The 23,887-nt window shown below is 44.4% G+C and overlaps 1 protein-coding gene across 3 annotated transcripts; it reads right to left on the bottom strand.

The window, feature by feature from the left end:
- Positions 1 to 3,157: 3,157 nt before the first annotated feature.
- Positions 3,158 to 6,836, bottom strand: LOC125536408 (histidinol dehydrogenase, chloroplastic). Of its 3 annotated transcripts, none has more exons than XM_048699623.1 (15): positions 6,664 to 6,836; positions 6,437 to 6,562; positions 6,222 to 6,334; positions 6,074 to 6,126; positions 5,913 to 5,985; positions 5,500 to 5,601; positions 5,310 to 5,411; positions 5,147 to 5,218; positions 5,001 to 5,063; positions 4,871 to 4,912; positions 4,549 to 4,608; positions 4,339 to 4,449; positions 4,008 to 4,178; positions 3,704 to 3,794; positions 3,158 to 3,600 (listed from the first exon to the last, which is right to left on the bottom strand). In XM_048699623.1, exons 2-15 carry the CDS (start codon positions 6,534 to 6,536, stop codon positions 3,326 to 3,328), a joined length of 1,428 nt encoding a protein of 475 aa, XP_048555580.1. In that variant the 5' UTR covers positions 6,537 to 6,562; positions 6,664 to 6,836; the 3' UTR covers positions 3,158 to 3,325. The 3 variants fall into 3 exon arrangements, with proteins under 3 accessions (XP_048555580.1, XP_048555582.1, XP_048555581.1); XM_048699625.1 differs by having other exon boundaries at positions 6,437 to 6,528; positions 6,664 to 6,831; XM_048699624.1 differs by having other exon boundaries at positions 6,437 to 6,556; positions 6,664 to 6,829.
- Positions 6,837 to 23,887: the final 17,051 nt, after the last annotated feature.

Genomic DNA, 23,887 nt, shown 5'->3' with positions numbered 1-23,887 from the left:
TCAAGGATCGCTTTGAAAAGAAACTGAGTTGCTGGAAGGGCAAGCTCATGTCTTATGGAGGCCGATTAATTCTGATTAATTCGGTTCTCATGAGTATGCCTATGTTTCTTTTATCGTTCTTTGAGGTCCCAGTGGGAGTTAGGAAAAGACTGGACTTCTATCGATCCCGATTCTTCTGGCAGAGCGATGAACTTAAAAGAAAGTACAGACTCGCCAAGTGGGATATTATCTGTCGACCGAAAGACCAAGGGGGTCTTGGCATTGAGAACCTCGAGGTCAAGAACAGATGTCTTCTCAGCAAGTGGCTGTCGAAGCTATCTATCGAGACCGATGCTACTTGGGCACAGATCCTTCGTAGCAAGTATCTTCAATCCAAAACTTTGTCCTAGGTGACATCGAGGCCGACTGACTCACCCTTTTGGAAAGGGCTTATGAGGGTCAAATTGGCCTTTTTTAATAGGACAAAGTTAATTATAGGCAATGGTGCTACCACACAATTCTGGGAGGATACTTGGCTCGGAGAGACTCCCCTTGCGCTTCAATATCCGTCTCTGTATCGCATTGTTTAACGACGTGATCCGGTTGTTGCATCGGTACTTCAATCCTCTCCCCTTAATATTCAGTTCAGGAGGACGCTAGCCAGTAATCGTTGGGAAGAGTGGCTCCATCTAGTGAGTAGGCTGATGGAGGTTCAGCTTTCTCAACAACCCGACAAATTACGCTGGAAGCTTACTAGGTCCGGAGAGTTTACAGTCAAATCAATGTATCTTGATGTTATCAATTCAAGTTTCATTCCTAGCTCCAAATATGTTTGGGCTGTCAAAGTTCCTTTGAAAATTAAAGTGTTTATGTGGTTTGTACATAAACAAGTAATCTTGACCAAGGATAATTTGGCAAAGCGTAACTGGATAGGACCTACTAGGTGTAACTTCTGCGATCGGGATGAAACCATCAAACACCTTTTTCTTGAGTGCCCGTTGGCAAAAGTCTTATGGCGGACTATCCATATTGCCTTTAATATTACTCCTCCGAGATCTGTCAACACGTTATTTGGAACGTGGCTTAACGAGATAGAGTCCGAAACAGCACGACACATTCGCGTAGGAGCATGTGCTTTATTATGGGCAGTATGGAACTGCGGAAATGATTTGGTTTTTAACAGAGCAACAAATATTCATTTTTTGCAGGTTATCTTCCGAGCCACTGCGTTGATCCGTATGTGGTCGCTACTCACTCCGATGGAGGCCAGTGAGCGTTTGGTTACTGGATCTATCCGGTGGGAGATGGTAGCACGGGATATCTTCAACCGGTTTAGATGGCGGTCATGTAATAGGATAGACAATTAGTTTACCTATCTCTCTTATGCCAGCCGGTTGTGGCTTCTTTTGGCTAGTTTTGTTATTGGCCTTTTGGCTCTTTGTGAGCTTCTCTTTACTTTCGTTGGAGACTTTAAGACCTTGTTGAACCTGTTTGCTTACTTATAAAGTTGGCCGTATGCATCGTTCTGATGCAGAGGATGGGGAGTCCCCCCTTTTCGAAAAAAAAACGTCAACCTTTTTAGCTTGCTTCTTTTCAAATTTCTCAGAAACACTGGTTTTTGGCTCTAGGGCCTTTTCTTCACTGGCATCAGCAGGAGGCACTTGGGCCGAAACAACATCTTTCTCAACAACAATTTCTTCTTGAGCCTCAGACTGAGCAACATTCTTCTCGTCCCCCATATCAATGTCCTAGGGACGAGGAACTTCTTCTGTGTCAATATCCATCTGAGCATGTGTCCCAGTGGATGGTTGTTGCACTGCTTCTCGGGCAGTGCTAGGCCTGCGCTTAGGTTTCTATTCCCCATCCACGCCTGACTTCGAGGGAATATCATTTGCATTCCTCTGTGGAGATGGAGCGACTTCCTCGGCCCTCGAGACCATATTGGATCGCTTGCCACGTGATCGATGCATTGCCTGAGAAAACTGTGTCCTCCAAACGCCCTTTCAGGTAATATCGAGCTTTTAATACCTGCGAACAAAGACTCCCAGGTTTAGTGAGAAGTCTCGAAGCTTGCAGCGCCAACAGAGCCTAGTTAAACACCCTGAAGTCATGGAATCCCTGGCTACCACTGAGCTTGTGCCTCTGAATTTTCGACCATGGCCCTGTTTGGATCATGGGGTTAGAGCTAGTTTGGGTTAGTTTGAGGCTCAAATAACCCAAAAGTATCCAAACAGGGAGGGTTAGAGTGGGTTAGTTTCATCTAACCCAACTATCCCGGTGGAGAGGTGCTTATTTGGGTTAGAGTGGGTTAGAAAATAACTCTAACTCTAACTGTGTTAGAGTATCCAAACAAGGCGGTCTGCCAATGAGTTTTACGCTTCGCCTTAGATAGATCCCGTTTGACATCAGATATATCCCGTTTGAGTCCATGTCTTCATGTCCAAGGGAACATAGAAGTGAGAGAAGAGCGCCGAACTACGGTCCATGGAACGAAAATAATGTGCGTACGACACTTTGCGATGGTGTCACAGCATTAGTATGAACCATATAAAGATTGAAAAACAAGAAGAAGAAAAATCAACAGTCCATGTCATCCATCGTGTAAAGACTAGACAGTTTTTGATCGTACGTGTAGCATTACTCCCATTACTCCCCTTGTACCTCACCAAAAAAAAAAACAAGACATCACTCCTTGTACACAGTACACCTCCGTAATCTGAACTTAGGCTTCTGTACTTTTCTTTTAGTTTCGGGAGAAGGTTCCGGTAAATTTGGCATCTAGGAATCGAGTACGAAAATGCAGTATCTTAGGTGTGTAGTCAGCGAGGACCTCTTCTTTTCTCCAGCACGACAGCACTGACAGCGAGCCTGAGATATTAGTGTCAGGGTCACCATCGAAGATGAACCATGTTTTTGGCTTCTATTATGGTGATCTCCATCGTGAGGTCCCATAATCAGCTGCGCGGTCTGCAATGTAGTAGTACAATACTACAATTCCCGGGACCTCTCTCATCGATGAAATTTTTGTCTGCCGGCTTCTGATGATCCAGAGAGAGAGAGAGAGAGAGAGAGAGAGGGCATTCTGCTAGCCATTTGCCACAAGATCAAAATATTATTTGTAACAAAAACATTATGGCACCTATTTCATCCGCTTTCCAACTCTCAACGCACAAGAGACTGTACTCACAAGTTTATTCATTTAACGGATCGACATAGGTAGCATTATTCCATGAAACAGCTTCGTATTCTTCACCTTAAACTCTGGCAAGTCCCATCCGATAAGAATTAAGAAAAATATCAGTTCCCAAGCATCAAATAGACTGGCACAACAGACCATGTTAACAGTTTAAACAGTTACAGTGGCTTCGATCTCTTGCAGTCTGAGGGTAACAGCTCGCTTGTGCGCTTCTAGGCCTTCAACTTCTGCCATCTTTGCGACGTAGGGACCCAGCCTTCTCAGCCCTTCTTCAGTCAGGGATTGAACAGTGATGTACTTGAGGAAAGAATTCAGCGACACACCGCTGTACATCCTCGCGTAACCGTAGGTTGGGAGGACGTGGTTCGTCCCACTAGCGTAGTCACCGACGCTCTCGGGGGTCCATTGTCCCAAGAAAACTGACCCTGTAGTTGGGAGACCAAACATTAAGCAGATCGAAGTATGCAAAGAGTGGGATGCGAATCAATACGCATTTGGGGGCAACTAAGCTCTGGTAGCCATGCCTACCTGCATTCTCGATGAGCTCCTCCCATTGCTCAGCATCCTTTACATTGATGATCAAATGCTCAGGAGCATACATATTTGAGAACGATAATGCCTGAAAAGGGGGACAAACAGGGGAGGTCAATGAATCCTTGAGAACAGGAAGTAACCAGATGGATCTTAATTCGCGACTTCAAATTTCTACGATGCATACTGATAGTGTACTCCTTTTAGAAGCAAGCATCTATCTGAGGACAAAGGCCACAAAACGATAGTTTTTTTTGCATCGCAGGCGGTATAGGAAGGAATGACATGAACGAATAATTACCTCAGCCATATCTCTGGCAAACACAGTGAAACTGTGGCCAAGTGCTTTGGAAGCAAAGTCCCCTCTAGGAAGAGCATCACACTGCTTGCTAACTTCTGCTTCAATGGCAGCTAAATCAACACCATCTCCCGCAATAACTAGAACAACCTGACTATCTGGGCCATGTTCTGCCTACAAGATAGACCAAACATACATGGAAATGCTTGGTGAACATCAATATTATCCTATCTTTATCTGTTATCCTCAAGTTTGATATCAAAAATAGTGGACAATAGTCAATTCAACATATACTCTTGGCACTACAGAGCAGAGTAACAGGACGAGAACATACCTGAGATAGCAGATCAGCGGCAACATGAACTGGGTTGGCATATTTGTCAGCGATTACCAGAACTTCTGAAGGGCCAGCGGGCATGTCTATAGAGACCATAGCTTCGCTGTTCTGCAGTCAAATAAGAATAAGAACCACAGAAAGGAATGCACACAGAGAAGATGCCGAGCAGATACTGGTCATGATTTACACAGAAAGAACAGAATAGACCTGAAGAATCATTTTAGCAGCTGTGACATACTGGTTGCCGGGACCAAATATTTTCTCAACCTGTCAAGCGAGTAACAAAAGATGGCAAATGAGAAACAATTGTTGCATCTAACGAGTGCACATGCCTATATTTGCATAGACATTTGGAACAGGTTATGAGCTGCTAAGATCATGACATGACTCCACAAAAGTGCTTAACTCAATTTTACAGTCCTTTAACAAGTGCATGTCAATACAACATTGTACAAGTTTCGTGATGAAGACAGAAAATGCCCCTACTGATTTTGAACAAGTAAATCATAGTGGTATAGATCTTGAGCACCTTTGGGCATGATGCAGTTCCCCATGCCATAGCGGAGATTGCCTGAAAGTAAAGAACATTTTAAAAAATAAAGGACATTGATAACATTGAACTACATAGAAGCAAGCAATATCTCAAAATATCCTTCTACCTGAGCTCCCCCAGCTTTTAGTATGTGTGTAACACCAGCTTTTTTGGCACAGTAAAGAACCTCCTGCATGAAATAGGAATAATGTTCAGATTTCATCAATTTCACCTTACAAAAACAGCAGCATTTCCATGTCCCACAAAGCGTACCTTACATATGCTACCATCACGACTAGGGGGTGTGGCAAGAACTACGGTTTTGCATCCAGCAATCTGTGCAGGCTATTAAAAAAGAGAATCCACGTGAGAAATTCAAAACAACAAATAACTGCAGGTAACTTAGTTTAGAGGATTTGAACAAACATGAGCATACCACAGCAAGCATCAATGCAGTTGAAGGCAAGACTGCAGTGCCCCCTGGAACATACAGCCCGACAGAACCAATGCATCTTGTTATCCTTTTACACTTCACTCCCTTCATACATTCAGGAGCGCACAAATAAATAAGCATAAGCATATAGAAAGGACAAAACGTAAATGGGGGCATCAAAGCATTCTCTTACTTTCATATTCTCAACTGTCTTTTCTGGCGACTTTTGTGAAACATGGAAGGCATAAATATTGTCATACGCCACATCAAAGGCTTCCTTAACAGCTGGATCAAGCTACAAATTTGATGAAGGTAAGACAGCCAAAATCATCTAGCAGATGAAAAAAAAAACTATTTGAGGACCATCTGAATCTGGACATAAAATATACTAACATCAGGTGTACTTATTTCTAAGGATTGAAAGCATCTGAATGCAAGTAGATAAAGCCTAGAATTGCGAGCTGCAACTAAAGAAATAAGTAACCAAACAAGCCATGTATCAATATGGTGCGTGGAGAGAAAAGGCCTGAAATTTATCTGCTTGTGACTTTGGTTAAATTAACAAGACAAACAGCATAATTTAGATGCACATCACAAGATGAGTACCTCTGCATCTGGGAGATCGCTAACACGCACAACGGCATTATCGAGAGTGACCTTGTCAAACTTTTCTGTGTAACTGAACAGACCATGTACAGCAAAGTAAGAAAAACTCTGCAATAGGCCATGAACAGAACGATAAAGATCAAATAGTACAAAACACTTACTCCTTAACCGCAGCATCACCTCTGACGCGGACATCTTCAACAATCGGATTCACCTAATCCCACAAATCCACAAATCCAAATCCCATGGATGTCAAGCTAGGGCACAATTTCAACTCCATACCCATGAATAATTTCACTATTATCTTACCGTGCTGAAAATGGAGGTGAAGTCAATGCGAGGGCGCGCCTTGAGGCCGCTAACCTCGGCATCACTGAGATCGGACAGCCTATAGGACTTCATCGCGCAGCTAACACCCAACACTGAAACCACGAAGCAGGCATATCACAATTCCGAGAATCTTATCCAACAAGCTTAGGAACCAAAGGCTACAACAACAGAATACGCAAGTCAAAAGCACGCACCTTTGGATTTGGGGACCCCGGAAGAGGCAAGACAGGGCCGGTAACCGCGACCAAGGTTGGTGCCGCCGGCGAGCTGAGGCGGAGCGCGCAAGCTGCCCATCAACAGAGCCCGATTCAATTCTGTTTCTGAGGCGTTGGAGAATCAGAAGCATGGGGGAAGATGCGCTATGGTTAAGCCGACGGCGAAACCATGACCGACGAATAATACGGAAGGTAGAGAGACGAACCGAAACCAAACGGCGGCGGTGCAGGGTTTCTACGGCCGGCGGTAAAGCCACGCTCGGAAGGAGGTCGCCGCTGTCCGTGACCGTGGTCTACTGTGCTGAGTGCTCCGGCAAAGGAGGCGCCGTCTCAAGGGACGGATGGGGGAAAACGAGAGAGTGGCGGCGCTGAATGGGCCGTAGGTGGTGATGCTTATTTTGATGGGCCGAGCCTAGGCTGCCGAGTGCTGCCACACATTTGCAGTTCGAATCGGAGTCCCGACATCTTGCCTAAAGAAACTTAAAATAAATCCCGTACAAAACTTCAAAATAAATCATTTTCGCTAAAAATAATAATTTAAAATAAAATCCTAAAAAATAACCCTTATAAAAGACGTGAAATAGGTGAAAACTGACTCGTACAAAATAAAAGATCACATCAACAATGTTCTATGGTATGACCATTCTGTGGTTGGATTGTTAGGAGGACAGAGTTATCACCTGCTCACCCCAGTTCAAGTTCAAGACTTACATTGTTGCACGCATTCTCCTTTCAAGATGATGTGTCGGCTCAGTCTCTCGAAAGTGCTTATAAAAATAGTTTATGCGTATGTATGAGCGTATGCGTTTATACTGTGTTAAAAAATATTTTAAAAAACAATGTTTTAAGTGTATATCCTGACACAATATACGGTCTAGGTTTATGGGAATTTTTGTATCCTTGCAAAAATTAATCCTATTTGAAAGAAGATTTAGTAGAATATTTACAGTTTTTCTCACAAAGTTTACCAGACTCAAGATGATTAAAAGAACACGCTTTATCTCCAACCAACGACACTTATTTCCTATAGAAAACTAGAAGAACGTTCGTGCGTTGTAATGGGGCCATATTAATTTTAAAAGTTCAATATCAGTTATGTTAATATTACATTTAATATTCTCGTACATATCAAGTGACATTGGCGACATTTTTTATCATCAAATTCTCACACACATACTCTATCCCTCCCTCTTCCTCACTCTCTCCCCCTCTCCCTCCCTCTCTCTCTAACATACACACATATCCATCTTATTGGGTACGGGATCATAATCCATCTATTTCAAACGCACACACGCTAGTGCATAACAATATGGATTATGTGTATTATATTTGCCACCACAACTTATATTTTCCCAAGCCGCGTCGCTACAGAGCCGAACTCCCGCCCGACCACCTCGCCGACATCGAAGGGGAATGCATAAGGGTGATGCCCTGCCTCCCCTGCCCCCCATGGCCTCACTCCTCGACGCCCCCTTCCAGATCCACTTCTCCTCCTCGCTCGCTCGATCCCGTCGATCTGGACGAAGTCAGACGCCACAGCCACCATGACCGACCCCGTCCACACATCCACTGCTCTCCCTGCAGGCTAGGAGCTTGTCAAGGAGCTCCGAACTCCTCCGCTACTTCGTCTGCGCCAACGAGATCAAGTCCAGCACCCCCGCATCGGCGTCGCTGCCGTCTTCCTCAACCTTCGGCCACCATAACATTGTCGTTCGATCCGCGCCTCCCCGGGCTCCCATGTCTTCCCCTAGGGCGCCATTGACACTGTCATGATCTCCTCTTGCCTTTCCCCTGTTTTCCCTCTCGTTTGCTCTCGTTAGGTATTTTGCCGTGGCTGAGAACCGCCGTCCGCCATGGCCGTTGCAGGGGTAGCCACCGAGCTCCTCGGATTGACCCCGTGGCACATGCCCGCTCCTATGCGCGCTCATGCCCGAGCCTGCTGCTCTTCTTCCGCGCCCGCAGGGCCACTCCCTCTCCATGCCCACGCCTGTGCCACACCGCGTCGATCGCGCCCGCCACTGCTGTCGCGCTCACCGCAGCCACCACACCACTGTGACCCGCGCGACGCACACCCTGGCCACGCGCCACACTCTCGCTAGCTGCGCTCGCCCCGTCTGCTGCCGCCTATCCCTTCGCTCGCCCCGCAGTCGCGCCCCTGCCTCGCGCCCCCTCCTATCACGGCCATCTTCTGTCGGCCGCCCCCTCAGCCACGCTGGCCGCTTGCCTCGCCTGCTGCGTGCTGCTTCCTGCTGCTATGCGCTGCTCTACCGCTAGTACGCTGCTGCGCCATGTCCTCGACACCGCCGTGGACAAACATGGCGGAGGGATTGTCAATGGAGTATGAGGAGGAGGTGGCGGAGAAGGTGTGGAGAGGCAGGAGGTCTGGGGTGGCGTCAGCTGGCTGTGGTGGAGGTGTTTATGCGAGAAGGAGCCGGAGCGGAAGGAGATGTCACAATTGGAAAGAATCGCAAAAAAAATCATAACCTGGAGAACTCATTCCAAAAAATGCTAATATCGATGGAGGGGTGATTTCCTTCTATAGGTGGAAAACATAGGAAATATTGGTTGTTATCAAGGAAAGGTAAATTTTTTTAGGAAAGTTAGGATTTTGAACTGATTTCTATGCAAATGGAGTTTTATTGTTTGGTAACGTGATATCAGTACCTGCCCGTTTGTGACGTGTCTGATTAGGAAAGTTTGCAAATGTTAAGAAACTATTTATTGGGAGGAAAGTTTGTGACGTGTGTGTTATTTGTTTCCTAAAATAAATTTCACTAATGAGAGAAATCGATTAATTTAGATAAGTTAGGAAAGTTAGATTAAAATATATTGTTTGTTTCCTGAAAATCTGTTATTTGTTTCCTAAGACAAATTGAACCAATAAAAGGAACCGATTGATTTGCATAATTTAAGGAAGTTAGATCCGTGATTTGTTATACGCTAGGAAAGTTCTGGTTGTAATAAAGAGTGGAGAGAAAAATAAACCGATGGACCAGGGTGGGAGGTGGTGGTGGGAGGAGAGACGAAAAAAACCCAGCGAAAATAAATGGTGGAGACTATTCACCAACTGCGAGAAGGAGCCGGAGCGGAAGGAGAGTTCACAACTGGAAAGAATCATAAAAAAATCATAACCTGGAGATCTCATTCCAAAAAAATGCCAATATCGATGGAGGGGCGATTTCCTTCTATAGGTGGAAAATATAGGAAATATTGTTTGTTATCAAGGAAAGGTAAAAAATTAGGAAAATTAGGATTTTGAACTGATTTCTATGCAAATGGGATTTTATTGTTTGGTAACGTGATATCAGTACCTGCCCGTTTGTGACGTGTCTGATTAGGAAAGTTTGCAAATGTTAAGAAACTATTTATTGGGAGGAAAGTTTGTGATGTGTCTGTTATTTGTTTCCTAAAAAAATTCACTAATGAGAGAAATCGATTGATTTAGATAAGTTAGATTAAAATATATTATTTGTTTCCTGAAAATCTGTTATTTGTTTTCTAAGAAAAATTAAACCAATAAAAGGAATCGATTGATTTGCATAATTTAAGGAAGTTAGATCCGTGATTTATTATACGTTAGGAAAGTTCTGGTTGTAATAAAGAGTGGAGAGAAAAATAAACCGATGGACCAGGGTGGGAGGGGGTGATGGGAGGAGAGACAAAAATAAACCAGCGAAAATAAACCATGGAGACGATTCACCAACTGCTTCATTAGAAGTAGAGATTTCCCCTGTCGCTCTCTTGTATGCCCTTGTTGCGAAATAACTCGTTCACACAAGGTCCTCCATAACTGTAAGACAGATAAGAATCGGGGCTGCAAAATTGCACGCCTCCTCTAGTCTGAATGCCACAATATATATATGTATACATGGTATGAACTTGTATTGCAAGTCAAGGTAATTACAAACCGACTCAGTCTATGTTTGGTAATCTAAACATACTAGGATGTTTAGCATTGTTGGCTGGATATGGTACAACAACTGACCGACTAGATACAGGACTCTCTAACACGTTCCCGCAGTCTGAACCTGGAAGCGTAGCAAGGTGTAGACTGGATCGAAACTCATGAAATAATACACAAGGAGGACCCTTCGTGAATATATCAGCATATTGTGATGAAGAAGGAACATGCATGACTCGAACAGCACCAAGAGCAACTTTCTCACGGACAAAATGGATGTCAAGCTTGATATGTTTGGTTCGTCGATGTTGTACCGGGCTGTGAGCAAGATAGACTGCACTCACATTGTCACAAAAACAACTGTGGCACCGCAGACAGGTTGATGTAGTTCTTGTAGTAACTAACGGACCCAACAAGAATCAGCCACGGCAGCGGCCACAACGCGGTATTCAGCCTCCGAACTGGAACGCGAAATTGTGGTTTGCCGTCAAGAAGACTATGAGATCAAATTATCACCGAGAAACATACAAAATCTAGATCTGGAACGTCTGGTGTCCGGGCAACCAGCCTAATCAGCATCTGAGTAGGCAATGAGGGTGTGAGAGGAGGAAGGATAAAGAGTTAGGCCGAGATCAAGTGTGCCTTTGAGATAGCGCATAATGCGTTTGAGAAAAAGAGATGAGGATCACGAGGATCATGCATGTGAAGGCACACTTGTTGAACAACATAGGCTATATCTGGGTGAGTGAGAGTGGCGTATTGAAGGGCACCGGCAAGACTGCGATACAAAGAAGGATCCGAAATAGGAGAACCAGAAGTTGCGGAGAGTTTGGCTTTGGTGTCGACCGGTGTAGAGACAAGGTTACAATCACTCATGCCAGCACGGGATAAAATTTCTAGAATATATTGCCGTTGTGATGCAAACTAGCAGGTGTACGAGAAACAGAGATACCAAGAAAATGATGAAGTGGTCCAAGATCTTTCATAGCAAATTCCTTACTGAATAGATGAATAATTGAATTTAGAGAAGTGGAAGAAGAGGTGGTAAGAATGATATCATCAACATAAAGAAATAAGTATGTGGTGGTGTCGCCCTTATGAAAGATGAACAAGGAGGTGTCAGATTTGGATTCGGCAAAACCAACTGAGTGAGCATAGATTGCGAACCGCTGAAACCAAGCACGAGGAGCTTGTTTTAGTCCATAGAGAGACTTATGCAAACACGGACATAATTGGGATGGTTAGTGTCAAGAAAACCATATGGTTGTTGACTATAGACGACCTCATCGAGATAGCCATGAAGAAAAGCATTTTTTACATCGATTTGGTGAATGGGCCAAGAGGAAGAAAGTGCAAGAGAAAGAACCAAATGAATGGTAACCAGTTTTACAACTGGACTAAAAGTCTCATCATAGTCGACACCTGGTTGTTGTGAAAAACCGCGTACGATCCAACGAGCCTTATGTCGAGCAAGTGAGCCATCCGAGTTATAATTATGTCGGAAGATCCATTTACCACTAACAATGTTGGCACCTAGAGGAGGAGGGACGAGAGTCTAGGTTTTATTAACGATAAGAGCATCACATTCTTCCTGTATAGTGTGGCGCCAAGAGGGATCACAAAGAGCCATGAGATAATTATGCGGTATAGGTGAGGACACGACAGCAGAAAGATTGAGGCGGTCGATCGGGGAAGGAAGGCGACCTGTTGTCGAGCGCGTGCGATGAATTGGCGCATTTGCTCGCGGCGAAGATGGTGGGTCGGGAGGAGGTGTTGGACCACGAACAGACCACCCATGTTCATGTACATTGGGCGTAGGAGCGGAAGGAGTAGTCGGAGGGGATGGGCTAGGCCTAGGGGGTGTGGATGGGATAATGGGTGTTTGTGGGCTAATAGGCTCATGAGAGCTATTGGGTGCATGCATAGCGGGTGTAGACTGAGCGGGTATATGAATGAAGGGTGAGGGGAAGGGATGATGTGTGAAGGATGGAGGGCTTCGATTGGTCATGGTATGGGCTCGGCAACAGATGGTGTGGCTGTTGGGGAACGTAGCATGCAATTTCAAAAAAAATCATACGCTCACGCAAGATCTATCTAGGAGATGCATAGCAACGAGAGGGGCAGAGTGTGTCCACATACCCTCGTAGTCTGAAAGCAGAAGCATTTGACAACACGGTTGATGTAGTCGAACTTCTTCTCGCTCCGATCGATCAAGCACCGAACGTACGGCACCTCCGAGTTCTGCACACGTTCAACTCGATGACGTTCCTCTAACTCTTGATCTAGAAAAGTGTCGAGGGAGAGTTCCGTCAGCATGGCGGCGTGGTGATGGTGATGGTGAAGTGATCCGTGCAGGGCTTCGCCTGAGCACTACGTGAATATGACGGAAGGCGCCGCACACGGCTAACAGATGTTGTTGTGTGTTCTAGGCGCCTCCCCCTTCATATATATAGGTGGGAGGGAGAGGGGGCAGCCAAGGGGGTGCCCAAGTAGGAGGAATCCTACTTGGGTCCCTAATCCTATTCGACCCCCTTGCCATAATTCCCGGAGGGGGGAGGAAGGAGGAGGGAGGAGGGAAGGAAGAGGGAGGCCGAATCCCTCCCCTTGCTTTCTCCCTTCTCCTCTTTCCATCCCCTTTATTTTGGCCTACATGGGGCGCACCAGCCCCTTAGGGGCTGGTCTCTCCCCCTCTTGGCCCATTAAGGCCCATGTATTTGCCGAGGGGATGCCCGAAACCCCTTCTGGTGACCCGATAGGCACCTGGTACCCCCGGAACACTTCCGGTGTCCGAATACCATCGTCCAACATATGAATCTTTACCTCTCGGCCATTTCGAGACTCCTTTTCATGTTCGTGATTTCATCCAGGTCTCCTAACAACATTCGGTCACCAAATCACATAACTCATATAATACAAAATCGTCATCGAACATTAAGTGTGCGAACCCTACGGGTTCGAGAACTATGTAGACATGACCGAGACACCTCTCTGGTCAATAACAAACAGCGGAACCTGGATGCTCATATTGGTTCCCACACATTCTATGAAGATCTTTATCGGTCGTACCGTAATGACAACATACGTTATTCCCTTTGTCATTGGTATGTTACTTGCCCGAGATTCGATCGTTGGTATCTTCATACCTAGTTCAATCTCATTACCGGCAAGTCTATTTACTTGTTCCGTAATACATCATCCCATAACTAACTCATTAGTCACATTGCTTGCAAGGCTCATCATGATGTGTATTACCGAGAGGGCCCAGAGATACTTCTCCGATACTCGGGGTGACAAATCCTAAACTTGATCTATGCCAACCCAACAAAGACCTTTGGAGATACCTGTAGAGCATCTTTATAATCACCAGTTACGTTGTGACATTTGATAGAACACAAGGTATTCCTTTAGTATCCGGGAGTTGCATAATCTCATAGTCGAAGGAATATGTATTTGACATGAAGAAAGCAATAGCAATAAAACTGAATGATCAATATGCTAAGCTAACAGATGGGTCTTGTCCATCACATCATTCTCCTAATGATGTGATCTCATTCATCAAATGACAACACATGTCTATGGTTAGGAAACTTAACCATTTTTGATTAACGAGCTAGTCTAGTAGAGGCTTACTAGGGACACTGTATTTTGTCTGTGTATCCACACATGTATCAAGTTTTCGGTTGATACAATTCTAGCGTGAATAATAAACATTTATCATGATATAAGAAAATATAAAATAACAACTTTATTATTGCCTCTAGGGCATATTTCCTTCAGTCTCCCACTTGCACTAGAGTCAATAATCTAGTTCACATCGCCATGTGATTTAACACCAATAGTTCACATCGCCATGTGACCAACACCCAAAGTGTTTACTAGAGTCAATAATCTAGTTCACATCGCGATGTGATTAATGCCCTACTAAGGTGTGATCATGTTTTGCTTGTGAGAGAGGTTTAGTCAACGGGTCTGCCACATTCAGATCCGTATGTATTTTGCAAATTTCTATGTCTACAATGCTTTGCACGGAGCTACTTTAGCTAATTGCTCCCACTTTCAATATGTATCTAGATTGAGACTCAGAGTCATCTGGATCAGTGTCAAGGCTTGCATCGACGTAACCCTTTACGATGAACTCTTTGTCACCTCCATAACCGAGAAACATTTCCTTAGTCCTATTTAGGTACCTAAGGATAATTTTGACCGATGTTCAGTGATCTACTCCTGGATCACTATTGTACCCCCTTTCCAAACTCATGGCAAGGTACACAATAGGCTAGGTACACAGCATGGCATACTTTATAGAACCAATGGCCGAGGCATAGGGAATGACTTTCATTCTCTCTATATCTTCTGTCGTGGTCGGGTTTTGTGTCTTACTCAACTTTACACCTTGCAACACAGGCAAGAACTCTTTCTTTGACTGACCTATTTTCAACTTCTTCAAAATCTTGTCAAGGTGATGTGCTTTGTGGAAGTCCTATTAAGCATCTCGATCTATTCTATCCCCATAGATCTTGATGCAAAATATATAAGCAGCTTCACCGAGGTCTTTCATTGAAAAACTTTTATTCAAGTATCCTTTTATGCTATCCAGAAATTATATATCATTTCAAAAATATGTCATCCACATATAATATTAGAAATACTACAGAGCTCCCACTCACTTTCTTATAAATACAGCCTTCTCCAAAAGTCTGTATAAAACCATATGATTTGATCACCTCATCAAAGCGTACATTCCAACTCCGAGATGCTTGCACCAGTCCATAAATGGATCACTGGAGAGTGCACACTTTGTTAGCACCTTTAGGATCGACAAAACCTTCTGGTTGCATCATATACAACTCTTCTTTAAGAAATCCATTAAGGAATGCAGTTTTGACATCCATTTGCTAGATTTCATAAAATGTGGCAATTTCTAACATGATTCGGACAGACTTAAGCATCGCTACGAGTGAGAAAATCTCATCGTAGTCAACACCTTGAACTTGTCGAAAACCTTTTTCGACAAGTCGAGCTTCGTAGATAGTAACATTACCATCAAGCATCAGTCTTCTTCTTGAAGATCCATTTATTCTCTATGGCTTGCTGATCATCGGGCAAGTCAACCAAAGTCCATACTTTGTTCTCATACATGGATCCTATCTTAGATTTCATGGCCTCAAGCCATTTTGTGGAATCTAGGCTCATCATCGCTTCCTCATAGTTCATAGGTTCATCATGGTCTAGTAACATGACTTCCAGAACAGGATTACCGTACCACTCTGGTGCGGAACATGCTCTGGTTGACCTACGAGGTTCGGTAGTAACTTGATCTGAAGTTTCATGATCATTATCATTAGCTTCCTCTCTAGTTGGTGTTAGGCATCACGGGAATGGTTTTCTGTGATGAGCTACTTTCCGATTCGAGAGAAGGTACAATTACCTCATCAAGTTCTAATTTCCTCCCACTCACTTCTTTCGAGAGAAACTCCTTCTCTAGAAAGTATCCATTCTTAGCAACAAAAATCTTGCCTTCGGATCTGTGATAGAACGTGTACCCAACAATTTCTTTTGGGTATCCTATGAAGACGCACTTCTCCGATTTGGGTTCGAGCTTATCAGGCTAAAGCTTTTTCACATAAGCACCGCAACCCCTAACTTTAAGAAATGACAGCTTAGGTTTCTTGCCAAACCATAGTTTATACGGTGTCGTCTCAATGGATTTAGATGGTGCCCTATTTAAATTGAATGCAGCTGTCTCTAATGCATAACCCCAAAATGATAGTGGTAAATCGGTAAGAGACATAATAGATCGCACCATATCTAATAAAGTATGGTTACGACGTTCGGACACACCAATATGTTGTGGTGTTCTAGGTGGCATGAGTTGTGAAACTATTCCACATTGTTTTAAATGAAGTCCAAACTTGTAACTCAAATATTCGCTTCTGCGATCAGATCGTAGAAACTTTTATTTTCTTGTTACGATGATTCTCCACTTCACTATGAAATTCTTTGAACTTTTTCAAACATTTCAGACTTGTGCTTCATCAAGTAGATATACCCATATCTGCTCAAATCATCTATGAAGGTCAGAAAATAAGGATACCCGCCGCGTGCCTCACACTCATTGGACCGCATACATCGGTATGTATTATTTCCAATAAGTTATTAGCTCGCTCCATTGTTCCGGAGAACGGAGTTTTAGTCATCTTCCCCATGAGGCATGGTTCGCAAGCATCAAATGATTCATAATCAAGTGATTCCAAAAGCCCATCTGCATGGAGTTTCTTCATGCGCTTTACACCAACATGACCTAAACGGTGGTGCCACAAGTATGTTGCACTATTATTATCAACTTTGCATATTTTGGCATCAATATTATGAATACGTGTATTACTACGATCGAGATTCAATAAACCATTTACATGAAGGAAATATTCCCTGGAGGCAATAATAAAGTTGTTATTTATATTTCCTTATATCATGATAAATGTTTATTATTCATGCTAGAATTGTATTAACCGGAAACTTAGTACATGTGTGAATACATAAACAAATAGAGTGTCCTTAGTATGCCTCTACTTGACTAGCTCGTTAATCAAAGATGGTTAAGTTTCCTGACCATAGACATGTGTTGTCATTTGATGAACGGGATCACATCATTAGAGAATGATGTGATGGACAAGACCCATACGTTAGCTTAGCATTATGATCGTTTAGTTTTATTGCTATTGCTTTCTTCATGACTTATACATGTTCCTCTGACTATGAGATTATGCAACTCCCGAATACTGGAGGAACACTTTGTGAGCTATCAAACGTCACAACGTAATTGGGTGATTATAAAGATGCTCTACAGGTGTCTCCGATGGTGTTTGTGGAGTTGGCATAGATCAAGATTAGGATTTGTCACTCTGTGTATCGGAGAGGTATCTCTGGGCCCTCTCGGTACTGCACATCAATATAAGCCTTGCAAGCAATGTGACTAATGAGTTAGTTACAGGATGATGCATTACGGGACGAGTAAAGAGACTTGCCGGTAACAAGATTGAACTAGGTATGATGATACCGACGATCGAATCTCGGGCAAGTAACATACCGATGACAAAGGGAATGACGTATGTTGTTATGCGGTTTGACCGATAAAGATCTCCGTAGAATATGTAGGAGCCAATATGATCATCCAGGTTCCGCTATTGGTTATTGACCGGAGATGTGTCTTGGTCATGTATACATAGTTCTCAAACCCGTAGGGTTCGCACGCTTAACGTTCGATGAAGATTTGTATTATGAGTTATGTGATTTGATCACCAAAGTTTGTTCGGAGTCCCGAATGAGATCACGGACATGACGAGGAGTCTCGACATGGTCGAGAGGTAAAGATTAATATATTGGAAGGTTATATTCGGACATCGGAATGGTTCCGAGTGATTCAGATATTTTACCGGAGTACCGAGGGGTTACCGGAACCCCGCAGGGGAAGTATTGGGCCTATTGGGTCATATTGGAGGAGAGGAGAAAGGCCACGTGAGGAGGGGCTCCCCCCTTGCCCAAACCAAATTGGACTAGGGGAAGGGGGCGGACCCCTCTTTCCTTCTCCCTCTCTCTCCCTTCCCCTTTTCCTCTCCGGTGGAAGGAAGGAGGGGGTCGAATCCTACTTGGACTAGGAGTCCAAGTAGGACTCCCCCCATGGCGCGCCCCCTTGTCCGGCCACCTCCTCCTCCCCCTTTATATACGGAGGCGAGGGGCATCCCAAAGAGACAACATACAATCTCTTCGTCGTGTACGGTGCCCCCCTCCATAGTTTCACACCTCGGTCATATTGTCGTAGAAATTAGGTGAAGCCCTGCACCCGTAACGTCATCATCACCGTCACCATGCCGTCGTGCTGACGAAACTCTCCCTCGTCCTCAACTGAATCAAGAGCTCAAGGGACGTCATTGTGTTGAACGTGTGCTAAACACGGAGGTGCCATACGTTCGATACTTGGTTCGGTTGGATCGTGAAGACGTTCGACTACATCAACCGCGTTACTAAACGCTTCCGCTTTTGGTTTACGAGGGTACGCGGACAGACTCTCCCCTCTCATTGCTATGCATCTCCTAGTTAGATCTTGCGTGATCGTAGGAATTTTTTTGAATTACTACGTTCCCCAACATTACATTGGGTGTATGACCATAGAAGGTTTATTCATGTAAATAGAACAACAATTATTCTCTGTTTTAAATGAATAACCATATTGCAATAAACATGATCCAATCATATTCATTCTCAACTCAAACACCAAATAACATTTATTTAGGTTCAACACTAATCCCTAAGGTAGAGGGAGTATGCGATGGTGATCTTATCAACCTTGGAATCTCTTCCAACACACATCGTCACTTCGCCCTCAACTAGTTTCTGTTCATTTTGTAACTCCTGTTTCGAGTTACTAATCTTAGCAACTGAACCGGTATCAAATACCCAGGGGCTACTATGAACACTAGTAAAGTACACATCAATAACATGTATATCAAATATACCTTTGTTCACTTTGCCAACCTTCTCATCCACCAAGTATTTGGGGCAGTTCCGTTTCCAGTGACCATTTCCTTTGCAGTAGAAGCACTTAATTTCAGGCTTGGGTCCAGCTTTGGGCTTCTTACCGAGAGTGACAACTTTCTTGTCATTCTTCTTGAAGTTCCCTTTCTTTCCCTTTCCCTTTTACTTGAAACTAGTGGTCTTGTTAATCATCAACACTTGATGTTCTTTCTTGATTTGTACCTTCGCCGATTTCAGCATCGCGAAGAGCTTGGGAATCATTTTCGTCATCCCTTGCATATTATAGTTCATCACGAAGTTCTAGTAACTTGGTGATAGTGGCTAGAGAACTCTGTCAATCACTATCTTATCTGGAAGATTAACTCCCACTTGATTCAAGCGATTGTAGTACCCAGACATTCTGAGCATATGATGTTGGGGAATGCAGTATTTCAAAAAAATACCTACGATCATGCAAGATCTATCTAGGAGATGCATAGCAACGAGAGGGGAGAGTGTGTCTACGTACCCTCGTAGACCGAAAGCGGAAGCATTTAGTAACGCGATTGATGTAGTCAAACATCTTCGTGATCCAACCGATCCAAGTACCAAACGCACGTCACCTCTGTGATCAGCACACGTTCAGCTCGGTGACGTCCCTCGTACTCTTAATCCAGCTGAGGCCAAGGGAGAGTTCCGTCAGCACGACGGCGTGGTGACGGTGATGATGAAGTTACCGATGCAAGGCTTCGCCTAAGCACTACAACGATATGACCGAGGTGTGTAACTGTGGAGGGGGGCACCGCACACGGCTAAAAGATCAACTTGTGTGTCTATGGGGTGCCCCCTAGCCACGCATATAAAGGAGGGGAGGGAATAGGCGGCCGGCCCTAAGGGGGCGTGCCATGTGTGGGGAATCCTACTAGGACTCCCTAGTCCAAGTAGGATTCCCCTCCTCTTTCCTATTTCTAGTAGGAGAAGGAGGGAAGGAGAAGGATGAGAGAAGGAAAGGCCCCCCCACAACCCTAACCAAATTCGGATTGGGCTTGGGGGGGGCACTCCTTGGCCAGCCTCCCCTCTTCCACTACTAGGCCCATGAGGCCCAATAACTTCCCCCCGGGGGGGGGGGTCCGGTAACCCCCGGTACTCCGAAACTCATCCGAAACGACCCGAAACATTTCGATGTCCGAATGTAACCTTACAATATATGAATCTTTATGTCTCAACCATTTCGGGACTCCTCGTCATGTCCTTGATCTCATCCGGGACTCTAAACAACCTTCGGTCATCAAATCACATAACTCATAATACAAATTGTCATCGAACGTTAAGCGTGCAGACCCTACAAGTCCGAGAACTATGTAGACATGACCTAGACACATCTCCGGTCAATAACCAATAGCGGAACCTGGATGCTCATATTGGTTCCTACATATTCTACGAAGATCTTTATCAGTCAAACCGCATAACAACATATGTTGTTCCCTTTGTCATCGATATGTTACTTGCCCGAGATTCGATCGTTGGTATCATCATACCTAGTTCAATCTCGTCACCGGCAAGTCTCTTTACTCATTCCGTAATGCATCATCCCATGCCTAACTCATTAGACACATTGCTTGCAAGGCTCATAGTGATGTGCATTACCGAGAGGGCTGCTACCTATTGAGCATGTGTTGGTTTTCCCTTGAAGAGGAAAGGGTGATGCAGCAAAGTAGCATAAGTATTTCCCTCAGTTTTTGAGAACCAAGGTATCAATCCAGTAGGAGATAACACACAAGTCACCTAGTACCTGTACAAACAATCAAGAACCTCGCAACCAACGCGGTAAAGGGGTTGTCAATCCCTTCACAGTCACTTGCGGAAGTGAGATCTGATAAAGATAGTAAGGTAAATATTTTTGGTATTTTTGTTGTATAGATTGCAAATTAGTAAATGAGATGCGATGTAAATAAAAGAGATGCAATATAATAAGAAAGAGACCCGGGGGCCATAGGTTTCACTAGTGGCTTCTGTCATGATAACAAGTGTTACGGTGGGTGAACAAATTACTGCCGAGCAATTGATAGAAGAGCGCATAGTTATGAGAATATCTAGGCAATGTTTATGAAATATAGGCATCACGTCCGTGTTAAGTAGACCGAAACGATTCTGCATCTACTATTACTTCACACATCGACCGCTATCCAACATGCATCTAGAATATTAAGTTCATAAGAACAGAGTAATGCTTTAGGCAAGATGACATGATGTAGAGGGATAAACTCAAGCAATATGATATAAACCCCATCTTTTTATCCTCAATGGCAACAATACAATACATGCCTTGCTGCCCCTACTGTCACTGGGAAAGGACACCGTAAGATTGAACCCAAAGCTAAGCACTTTTCCCATTGCAAGAAAGATCAATCTAGTAGGCCAAACTAAACCGATAATTCGAAGAGACTTGCAAAGATATCAAATCATGCATATAAGAATTCAGATAAGAACTAAATATTGTTCATAGATAAACTTGATCATAAATCCACAATTCATCGGATCTCAGCAAACACATCGCAAAAAGTATTACATCGAATAGATCTCCAAGAACATCAAGGAGAACTTTGTATTGAGAACCAAAGAGAGAGAAGAAGCCATCTAGCTAATAACTATGGACCCGAAGGTCTGTGGTAAACTACTCACACATCATCAGAGAGGCTATGGTGTTGGTGTAGAAGCCCTCCGTGATCGAATCCCCCTCCGACAGATCGCCGGAAAAGGCCCCAGATGGGATCTCACGGGTACAGAAGGTTGCGGCGGTGGAAAACTGGTTTCGTGGCTCCCCCTGATGTTTTTAGGGTATAAGAGTATATATAGGCGAAAGAACTACATTGGTGGAGCTTTGGGGGGCCCACGAGGGTGGGGGCGCGCCTAACCCCCCTGGGCGCACCCTCCTGCCTCGTGGAAGCTTCGCGGAGTTCCATACTTCCACTCCAACTCTCCTGGTTTGCGTTTGTTCCAATAAAGATCCTCGCGAAGGTTTCATTCCGTTTGGATTCCGTTTGATATTCCTTTTCTATGAAACACTAAAATAGGCAAAAACAGAAACTGGCACTGGGCCTCCGGTTAATAGGTTAGTCCCAAAAATAATATAAAAGTGCATATAAAAGTGCATATTGGTATATTATGAAAGTACATTTCAAAATAGATCTAGTGATATTAACTTAGTGTCATAAATGCTAGTACTTTTCCCTATAAAGTTGGTCAAAGTTTTAAAACTTTGACCTAGGACAAAAGATAGAAGTACACTTATTCGCGGATGGAGGGAGTACATAGTAATGATTCTAACACCCATGGAGTCTTGGTGTTGATCATGTTTTGCTCGTGAGAGAGGCTTAGTCAACGGGTCTGTAACATTCAGATCCGTATGTATCTTGCAAATCTCTATGTCTCCCTCCTTGACTTGATCGTGGATGGAATTTAAGTGTCTCTTGATGTACTTGGTTCGCTTGTGAAATCTGGATTCCTTTGCCAAGGCAATTGCACCAGTATTGGCACAAAAGATTTTCATTGGACCCGATGCACTATGTATTACACCTAGATCGGATATGAATTCTTTCATCCAGACTCCTTCATTTGCTGCTTCCGAAGCAGCTATGTACTCCGCTTCACATGTAGATCCCGCCACGATGCTCTGGTTAGAACTGCACCAACTGACAGCTCCATCATTCAATAAAAATACGTATCCGGTATGTGACTTAGAGTAATCCGGATCGGTGTCAAAGCTTGCATCAACGTAACCGTTTACGACGAGCTCTTTGTCACCTCCATAAATGAGAAACATATCCTTAGTCCTTTTCAGGTATTTCAGGTGTTAGAGTTATATATATATATAGCCATGTCACCTTTCGTATTTACCCTATTGTATAAGGGGTTTCCTGCATATATTCCACACATGTATATGTATATATATTGGCCTATGGCCACCTGGAAATACAAGTTGCATATTCCTAACATGGTATTAGAGCTAGGTCAATTTTTAGCACGCTGCAACTCATGTTGTTGATCCACCTCGCGCCGTTACCCTCGTCTGTGGCCACCGTTGGCTCTCCGTGCCTGCTCCTCTCCCCCCTGCGGGTCAATGCTAGGACGTGCTTCTGTGGCCGCCAGCTCCTTCCTATCACCGATCTCCGCCATCCTCGCCGGATCCCAGCCGCCACCCTTTCCTGATCTCATCTTCGTCGCCCTCCCATGATTCGATCTGTACTGCATCGACGTTCTCGCTGGATCCTAGCCGCCGCCCTTGCCTGATCTGCATCAACGCCCGCGGCCGCCCAAGCGGGAAGGAGTCGGTGTCTCAGCCTGAATCCCGATCCAGTGGGAGGATCCAGCCGCCAGGCTCCGTCCACGATCCACCTGACCCGTTCCGCTCGTTCCAGCTGACCGGTTCCACTCGTGCCCATTCGCCAGGTCCCGCCCATGATCCAGCAGCCAGGTCCCGTCGCTGCTGTTGCCGGCTCCGGATCGTCTGTCCACAAAAAAAATAAAAGAAAAAAAGAAACAAGCATGATGTCTCTGCCCTCCGACTATGTTGCCGTTCCTCGCTGTCCGATGACTTTTGATGGTACCAACTTGTAACACCCCGGATGTAATTTACCTTATCTGTATCCAAACTCTTGCCGTTTCCGGTGCTAAGTTATTTTATTTCATCGGTGTCGGGTTTTTCTCTCCGTGTTTTTGTGCCTTTGTCATGCATCTCATATCATGTCATCATGTGCATTGCATTTGCATACGTGTTCGTCTCATGCATCCGAGCATTTTCCCCGTTGTCCGTTTTGCATTCCGGCGCTCCTATCTCCTCCGGTGCCCCTTTCTACCTCTTTTCGTGTGTGGGGGTTAAACATTTCCGGATTGGACCGAGACTTGCCAAGCGGCCTTGGTTTACTACCGGTAGACCGCCTGTCAAGTTTCGTACCATTTGGACTTCGTTTGATACTCCAACGGTTAACCGAGGGACCGAAAAGGCCTTGTTTGTGTTG

The sequence above is a fragment of the Triticum urartu genome, chromosome 2 (assembly GCF_003073215.2).
Source record: "Triticum urartu cultivar G1812 chromosome 2, Tu2.1, whole genome shotgun sequence".
Taxonomy (NCBI): Eukaryota; Viridiplantae; Streptophyta; class Magnoliopsida; order Poales; family Poaceae; genus Triticum; species Triticum urartu.
The sequence above is the reverse complement of the archived record's forward strand: the minus strand, read 5'-3'. Positions and strand labels throughout refer to the sequence as shown.